Genomic DNA, 9,767 nt, shown 5'->3' with positions numbered 1-9,767 from the left:
ATATATTTCTTAAAGGGATAGCCTATTAAAAATAAAACTCAGGAATTAGAGCATGCAGTATTTATATACTTAAATATGTAATCCTATAATCTATTTAACTTAATTATCATCTGTAATTTAATAAAACAGGAATGTTATCTTAGGAATCTACCCATTTTGAATCTGCACATGGGGAGCGCTTGATGATTGTTGTCTAAATGTAGGCAACAATCAGCAAGTGCACCACAGGTGATGAGCATTAAATGGAATGGCTCCTAAACTTAAATACATGATTGAAATAAGAAACATAAAAGGATTAAATTGATTATGAGTACATATGTAAGTTGATTGGATTTGAATGATTTATCTGGTTCATTAATGTTTTATTGTGAACACACTCTTCCTTTTTTTTTTTAAAGTGACATAAATTCCATTATTTTGCTAAAACATATATATTTAAAAGCAAATCTAATATATTTATATTCTTTATATTTCTTAATATTCTTAGTATCCTTTGATTATAGTTTTATTTAGGTAAGATCAGGAGCAGCATAGAACCTATGTTGGAGCTGTTTATTGTTGTCAACATACAGTATATATCCTGTCTGTCATTGGTTCACCCATGTACTCAATTTTATTAACCAGGAGTGCATAGCTGCTCTTTAAATAATTATACCAAGAGAACAAAGTCATATTTGGAATATAATTAAAATGATATTTTAGATAATTATGTTATACATAAATCATAAGATGAATGCATTGATTAGTACATAGCTGGAAATAAAGAAACATTCACCATGACTATATTTGAGTAAAGTATACATTTATTTAGGGAAAATGTGGTAAATATAGGGATGAGGAGAGAGGGAGGGGAGTGGTATTCCATTTCTGAGAATCTTCAATCTGTAAAACATTAAAAGAAACAAATGTGTATTATTAAAAAACATAATCATAAATAACTAAAAGGTCTCATTACAATACTATAAAAATACCTGAAAAGAATTCTTGAATAGTTGCAGATCTCTCCAAATGGGCATTGAGGGGTTGGGGATGATTAATTACATCAGGCTCAAAGATTTCACCTGGGGGCTGTGGTGTTGGAAGTAAGTCGTTCAACATCCCATGCTCCTGTGCCATGTTGTGTAGACAGCAACATGCCACTATGATTTTAATAGCTTTTTCCGGACTGAATTGGAGATCCCCCCCTGATCTGTCCAGGCAGCGAAAGCGCATTTTTAGAACACCAAACAGTCGTTCTATTATAGCACGTGTTCGGATATGTGCTTCATTATATCTGTATTAAAAGAACAAGAAATATGATTATAATATATAATGTGAAGACAAATCAAATACTAATGAGCTAACTACATTCCTGGTTTGATCTTATAAATCTTTAATCCATTTTATATATATATAAATATATTTATATTGAAGCAGAGAGATTTATAAATGCTTCACTGATAATAGATGATTTGTATTTTGACTGTCCCTTTAAAGGCACTCAGTACAACATTGTTATGTCTGTGATAGTGATATATACACACACACACAAGATAATCAAGCAACAAATGTATGTGCACAAACACAGATATATAGCTTAATAAAGGGGCAGGAGCCCCGAAACGTTGCTCAATAAAGGTGCTGTTGCTCCACATAGAGTGCTACCTGTGTGTTCTATTTCATTACATTTACTGGGACTTTGGAAAAGGAGGTCCTCCAGGTTTGCACCTACATTCACCCAAGAGTGATTTAAAGGGACATTCCTATGAAGTGTGTACTGGTCCTACTTTTCTACAGATTATAGTGAGCATTTTGCAAGGCACAATCAATATTTCTGACACACATGAGCAGAAAATAAATATATATTTTACCTTAATTCAGCAGGCCCAACAACCTGGTTCTCTTTCAATGGTGTCCAAATCCATTTTTTAAGAGGATATGCAGAATCTGCTAAAATATGAATGCATAGATATACAGTATATATATATATAGATATAGATAGATAGATAAACACACATCTTTCCATAAAGCAATGTATGACATAAAATAATGTTATGCATATGTCTTACTATGACATAGTTAATATATATCTTTTAAATGATTAACAATTTATTTATTTAATCAATTTCACCCCCTTAGACACATACATAAAGGATTATAAAGCAATGAAACAATAAAATGTCAAAATATTGAACACATGAAGGCATCATAATATATACATAAACACTTACCGAGGAGATGTCCTTCAGGCATTTGATTTGTCTCAAACAATCTCCACACACCAGAATTCCTGAGGATGTAGGCATCATGGCTACTTCCTGGGAACCCTGCCACAACATTTAATATGCGCATGTTTGCATCACATATAATCTGCACATTTAAGGAGTGGAAGTGTTTCCTATTTCTAAATATTATCTCCCTGCGCACAGGGGGTCTTAGGGCAATATGAGTGCAGTCAATGGCCCCAAGGACATTGGGTATGCCACCTAAAAGAAAAAAGTCCCTCTTAACATCACGCCAACCTCTGGGTGATGTGGGGAAAAAAATAAATTTTCTGCAATTATCATAAAGTCCATCAATAACTTTTGAAAGATGCTTAGAAAGAGTGGACTTATGCACCCCAGTTACAATGCCCCCTGTCACCTGAAAGGATCCAGAAGCCAAAAAATGAAGTGCCCCTAGTAGTTTGGTCATTCCAGGGACAGCCCTGCTTGAATAGCCCTGGCTTTCCAGCCTATCTTGCAACAGGGCATATAACTGATATATTTTCTCCCTGTTGAGCCTGAAACTTTCAAACACCTGCTGCTCATTCAGGGTTTCTATATCCAGCCTCACTCTGGGGATGTCAGGCCTACGCTGTCTAACTTCAGCATTGTCAGCTTCTCTCTCACCCTGCATTTTGAAATATCTGTTCTGAGGTTAGGCTAGGTGTGCTCTTTTTTTATAGCTGTGTGTTGCTTGTTAACATATGTGAAACTGGTGATTGCAATGAATAACATGGGGGGGAGGGCTTATCTTCATCTCATCTAATCCTTAATTTAATGAACAGTTTGAAAGTATATACTTACTCATGACTTTTATTTTTGATATGAACTATAATTTCAACATATATGTAGTTACATATCGGAAATTCAAAGACACTGAATGTAATTATTATATTTTTCCATTTAAATATATCAGCCTTTATCATAACAGTTAAAAGTAATTATTAAAATTATATGATTTATATAGGTCAAATATATATATACAATTATCATACATATATACATGTAGGAGAAGATTATTATTAGATAAAATTATATTTCTATATGTAATTTTTTTTTGATTTTCAATTTCAATGAGAAACAGGCCTCAAAAAGCTCTTTTTTCCTCCTTTACACCTAGTTGAGCTGGGGGTAATATGTCTCAATGTATCGACAGCCTCCGACAGTGTATTAACGGTTAGCGATTTCAATGGAAACCTGGTATAATTTATCGATTAACGGCTTCTATTACTTTCTATGGGACGCGAAAATCTTTTCGGCAGCCGAAGTCCGGCAGCCGATATTGAGGTATAACGCGCCATTGGAAACAGTCGTTAAACGCTATTGCTTTCGACAGCATATTTAACGGTTTGCGAGTGCACGCAAACTGAATTACGACTCAATGGAAGCGAGGCCTAAATTGGGCAGCCCTGGGGCCTGATTAGGAGATTCAGGGTAAGATTAGAAGATTTGTGAGAGTGACTATGAGACTTTGGGGAAGAGGGGCCATTTTCATACTTGTGATCTAGGGCACATATTTACAATTTCCTTTCCATAGGCTGCAAATACTTTTATTCACCCTACCCTAAAAGTTGGAAGCCACTAATCTAATTATATATACAATACAGATATTCATAACAATCCAGTGACAAATGCAACAAATATGTTTAAAGAAATTTGCCACAAATTACTTAAAGAAATATGAATACAATTGTTAAAATTAAAAAAGAAAGGAAACAACAATGCTCACATCAAATATATCACATCATATATCACGTTGTACCCGACTATGGCCAGATTACAAATGGCACGCTATTGTTAGTATGAGGAGCATAAAAGCAATTGTGAGATTCCGGTGTTCTTTGCCCTTAAATCCATATTACAAGTGGCACGCTGTTTAAATTACCATGAATTCTTTCTGCAAACTCGCAGTAATTTACACTCCTCATATTTTCTATGGGCAGCATTGAGAGGCAATGTCGCTCGAACGCAATCGCATTTAACACGCAAACTTCTTGAAAGAGCTTGCCTGGAGGAAACAGATGCACTAAACTACTCTAAATTAACCCCTTAAAGGCCACACACCCCCATCGCAAATTACCCCTCTACACTATTAACCGTAAAACGCCACACCCCCACTGCAAACTACCACTCTACTCTATATAAAGAGGGTACCTCGCATTCAAAATTCAATGTGCGTCTGGTGACAGCATGAATAGGATGTCGGTGACCGAAGATAAGAAGATGGATGAAGATGAAACACCACCGGGATGAAGATGGAGCGACAGAGTAATGCTATTTTTTTTTTTCTGCAATGGTAGTTTTTTCCCTGTTATTTAATTTTTCAGGTAAGTCAAGGTAAGGTTAGGTTTTTTTGTTATTTTTTAAGGTAAGATTTGTTTTTTTTATTTTTAAAGGTACTGTTAGATTTTTTTTTCAGGTAAGGTAGAGTATTTTGGGGGTAACTTAGGGGGTTTTAGGATAGGGGGGTAAGATGTTAGTGGATGTTTTGCGGTGGAGTTTGTGGTGGTTTAGGGGTTAATAATGTATAGGGGTATTTTGTGGTGGAGGTTGTGCCCGTTTAGGGATTAATAGAGTAGTGGAGTATTTTGCGATCTGGGGTTGTGGCAGTTTAGGGGTTAATAGAGTAGTGGGGTATTTTGCTATGTGAGGTTTGGCGGTTTAGGGGTTGATAGAGTAGTGGGGTATTTTGTGATGTGGGGGTGTAGCAGTTTAGGGGATAATAGAGTAGTGGGGTATTTTTTTTATATGGGGGTGTGGCGGTTTAGGGCTTAATAGAGTAGAGGGGACTTTGCGGTGGTGTAGGGTTTATTAGAGTAGGGGTCTTATGGCGATTTAGGTTACCTCCATTGAAGTCTATGGGGGAGTATGTTAACGTGGCTTCCATATTATAACTTCTGCTCTTTGCGTGTGTCGGTTTAGTGTGCGAGTGAAAAATATTTACTTGTAATACGCCCACTACAAGACATGCACAAAAAGCAAAAGTCGAGCCGGTCACCCCACTTGTAATCTAGCCCTATTAGAGAGAAAAAATCTGAATAATTATTTTATGACCTTGTGCATCCTTTCTTCACGCACAGTGGTTTAGTGTGCTTCTAGGATGTCAGGATAATTTTCTTTGAAGAATATGTTTTTACATTTAGTGCCCAATCAGACTTTGTGGAAAAAAATATATAAAAACGCCATTGTAGGTGGCACAGTTAGGTTGTTATTTTTAAATTTTTTAGGAGGGGTTGAGTTAAGTTATAACTTAAAAAAAATATATTTTATAATAATAAAACAAAAAAATCCCAGATGGCTTTGGTTTTGCATATTATACAACCTTTAAGGACATCCTAGAACAATATTTACTATCTTATTTTCAGAGTATTGATACCACTTGTTCCTTCCCCCCACAGATATTACAAGCACATATCATTGTGTTTCCTAAACCTAATAAATCCCTAGACCAAATTTCTAACTCCCGACATGTATTCTTCCTAATCTTGGATATTAAGATATTTGCAAAAGTCATAGCTATGGGACTAAATATTTTACCACATATTATCCACTTAGATCAAGTAGGTTGATGGAAGAGTGTTACTTATATTCATAATTATTACTTAAATTATCTATATATTTTTCATTTAACCCTTATTAAAGGTAATGTTGCAAACCCTTATATCAATATATATTCATTCAAAAAAACAGAATTTATGCTTACCTGATAAATTACTTTCTCCAACGGTGTGTCCGGTCCACGGCGTCATCCTTACTTGTGGGAATATCTCCTCCCCAACAGGAAATGGCAAAGAGTCCCAGCAAAGCTGGCCACACAGTCCCTCCCAGGCTCCGCCCACCCCAGTCATTCGACCGACGGACAGGAGGAAAAAATAGGAGAAACCATAGGGTGTCGTGGTGACTGTAGTTAGAGAAAATAATTCATCGGACCTGATTAAAAAACCAGGGCGGGCCGTGGACCGGACACACCATTGGAGAAAGTAATTTATCAGGTAAGCATAAATTCTGTTTTCTCCTACATTGGTGTGTCCGGTCCACGGCGTCATCCTTACTTGTGGGAACCAATACCAAAGCTTTAGGACACGGATGAAGGGAGGGAGAAAATCAGGTTACCTAAACGGAAGGCACCACGGCTTGCAAAACCTTTCTCCCAAAAATAGCTTCCGAAGAAGCAAAAGTATCAAATTTGTAAAATTTGGCAAAAGTGTGCAGTGAAGACCAAGTCGCTGCCTTACATATCTGATCAACAGAAGCCTCGTTCTTGAAGGCCCATGTGGAAGCTACAGCCCTAGTGGAGTGAGCTGTGATTCTTTCAGGAGGCTGCCGTCCGGCAGTCTCATAAGCCAATCGGATGATGCTTTTAAGCCAAAAGGAAAGAGAGGTAGAAGTTGCTTTTTTGACCTCTCCTTTTACCAGAATAGACGACAAACAGAGAAGAAGTTTGTCTGAACTCTTTTGTAGCTTCTAAGTAGAATTTTAGAGCACGGACTACATCTAAATTGTGTAGCAAACGTTCCTTCTTTGAAACTGGATTCGGACACAAAGAAGGTACAACTATCTCCTGATTAATATTTTTGTTGGAAACAACCTTTGGTAGAAAACCAGGCTTAGTACGCAAAACAACCTTATCTGAATGGAACACCAGATAGGGTGGAGTACATTGTAGAGCAGATAACTCAGAAACTCTTCTAGCAGAAGAAATAGCAACCAAAAACAAAACTTTCCAAGATAACAACTTAATATCTATGGAATGTAAAGGTTCAAACGGAACCCCTTGAAGAACTGAAAGAACTAGATTTAAACTCCAGGGAGGAGTCAAAGGTCTGTAAACAGGCTTGATCCTAACCAAAGCCTGAACAAATGCTTGAACATCTGGCACAACTGCCAGTCGTTTGTGTAGTAGGACAGATAAAGCAGAAATCTGTCCCTTTAGAAAACTCGCAGATAATCCTTTATCCAAACCTTCTTGTAGAAAGGAAAGAATCCTAGGAATCTTTATCTTATTCCATGGGAATCCCTTGGATTCACACCAGCAGATATATCTTTTCCATATTTTATGGTAAATCTTTCTAGTTACCGGTTTTCTGGCTTGAACCAGAGTATCTATCACTGAATCTGAAAACCCACGCTTTGATAGAATCAAGCGTTCAATCTCCAAGCCGTCAGCTGGAGGGAGACCAGATTTGGATGTTCGAATGGACCCTGAACAAGAAGGTCCTGTCTCAAAGGTAGCTTCCATGGTGGAACCGATGACATATTCACCAGGTCTGCATACCAAGTCCTGCGTGGCCACGCAGGAGCTATCAAGATCACCGAGGCCCTCTCCTGTTTGATCCTGGCTACCAGCCTGGGAATGAGAGGAAACGGTGGAAACACATAAGCTAGGTTGAAGGTCCAAGGCGCTACTAGTGCACCCACTAGAGTCGCCTTGGGATCCCTGGATCTGGACCCGTAGCAAGGAACCTTGAAGTTCTGATGAGACGCCATCAGATCCATATCTGGAATGCCCCATAGTTGCGTCAACTGGGCAAAGATCTCCGGGTGGAGTTCCCACTCCCCCGGATGGAATGTCTGACGACTCAAATAATCCGCTTCCCAGTTTTCCACACCTGGAATGTGGATCGCAGATAGGTGGCAGGAGTGATTCTCCGCCCACTGTATTATTTTGGTCACTTCTTTCATCGCCAGGGAACTCCTTGTTCCCCCCTGATGATTGAGATACGCAACAGTCGTCATGTTGTCTGATTGGAATCTTATGAATCTGGCCTTTGCTAGCTGAGGCCAAGCCCTGAGAGCATTGAATATCGCTCTTAGTTCCAGAATGTTTATCGGGAGAAGAGACTCTTCCCGAGACCACAGCCCCTGAGCTTTCAGGGATTCCCAGACCGCGCCCCAGCCCACTAGGCTGGCGTCGGTCGTGACGATGACCCACTCTGGACTGCGGAAGCTCATTCCCTGGGAAAGGTGATCCTGGGTTAGCCACCAACGGAGTGAGTCTCTGGTCTTCTGATCTACTTGAATCACTGGAGACAAGTCTGTATAGTCCCCATTCCACTGTTTCAGCATGCACAGTTGTAATGGTCGTAGATGAATTCGCGCAAAAGGAACTATGTCCATTGCTGCAACCATCAATCCTACTACTTCCATGCACTGAGCTACGGAAGGACGAGGAATAGAATGAAGAACTTGACAAGCGTTTAGAAGTTTTGACTTTCTGACTTCTGTCAAGAAAATCCTCATTTCTAAGGAATCTATTATTGTTCCCAAGAAGGGAACTCTTGTCGACGGAGACAGGGAACTTTTTTCTATGTTCACCTTCCATCCGTGAGATCTCCGAAAGGCCAGAACGATGTCTGAGTGAGCCTTTGCCTTTGAAAGAGACGACGCTTGTACTAGAATGTCGTCCAAGTACGGTACTACTGCAATGCCCCTTGGTCTTAGAACCGCTAGAAGGGATCCGAGTACCTTTGTGAAAATCCTTGGAGCAGTGGCTAACCCGAATGGGAGGGCCACAAACTGGAAATGTTTGTCCAGAAAGGCGAACCTTAGGAACTGATGATGTTCTTTGTGGATAGGGATATGTAGATACGCATCCTTTAGATCCACGGTAGTCATAAATTGACCTTCCTGAATTGTGTGTAGAATCGTTCGAATGGTTTCCATCTTGAACGATGGTACTCTGAGAAATTTGTTTAGGATCTTTAAATCCAGGATTGGTCTGAAAGTTCCCTCTTTTTTGGGAACTACAAACAGATTTGAGTAAAATCCCATTCCTTGTTCCGCCGTTGGAACTGGGTGTATCACTCCCATCTTTAACAGGTCTTCTACACAATGTAAGAATGCCTATCTCTTTATTTGGTTTGAGGATAAGTGAGACATGTGGAACCTTCCCCTTGGGGGTAGTTCCTTGAATTCCAGAAGATAACCCTGAGAAACTATTTCTAGCGTCCAGGGATCCTGAACATCTCTTGCCCAAGCCTGAGCAAAGAGAGAGAGTCTGCCCCCCACTAGATCCGGTCCAGGATCGGGGGCTACTCCTTCATGCTGTTTTGTTAGCAGCGGCAGGCTTCTTGGCCTGCTTACCCTTGTTCCAGCCTTGCATCGGTTTCCAGGCTGGTTTGGTCTGTGAGGTATTACCCTCTTGCTTAGAGGATGCAGAATTAGAGCCTGGTCCATTCCTGAAATTACGAAAGGAACGAAAATTAGACTTATTCTTGGCTTTGAAAGGCCTATCTTGTGGGAGGGCGTGGCCCTTTCCCCCAGTGATGTCTGAGATAATCTCTTTCAATTCTGGCCCAAAGAGAGTTTTACCCTTGAAGGGGATATTAAGCAATTTTGTCTTGGATGAAACATCCGCTGACCAAGACTTTAGCCAAAGCGCTCTGCGCGCCACAATTGCAAACCCTGAATTTTTCGCCGCTAATCTAGCTATTTGCAAAGCGGCATCTAAAATAAAAGAGTTAGCCAACTTAAGTGCGTGAACTCTGTCCATAACCTCCTCATATGGAGTCTCTCTACTCAGCG

General features: G+C 39.4%; 1 protein-coding gene across 1 annotated transcript; it reads right to left on the bottom strand.

The window, feature by feature from the left end:
• Positions 1–785: 785 nt before the first annotated feature.
• LOC128648934 (putative nuclease HARBI1) lies at positions 786–2,617 on the bottom strand. Its single transcript, XM_053701914.1, has 4 exons — positions 2,211–2,617; positions 1,851–1,929; positions 972–1,273; positions 786–882 (listed from the first exon to the last, which is right to left on the bottom strand). Exons 1-4 carry the CDS (start codon positions 2,329–2,331, stop codon positions 878–880), a joined length of 507 nt encoding a protein of 168 aa, XP_053557889.1. The 5' UTR covers positions 2,332–2,617; the 3' UTR covers positions 786–877.
• Between the last annotated feature and the right edge of the window lie 7,150 nt (positions 2,618–9,767).

Source organism: Bombina bombina, chromosome 2 (assembly GCF_027579735.1).
Source record: "Bombina bombina isolate aBomBom1 chromosome 2, aBomBom1.pri, whole genome shotgun sequence".
Lineage (NCBI taxonomy): Eukaryota > Metazoa > Chordata > Amphibia > Anura > Bombinatoridae > Bombina > Bombina bombina.
The sequence above is the reverse complement of the archived record's forward strand: the minus strand, read 5'-3'. Positions and strand labels throughout refer to the sequence as shown.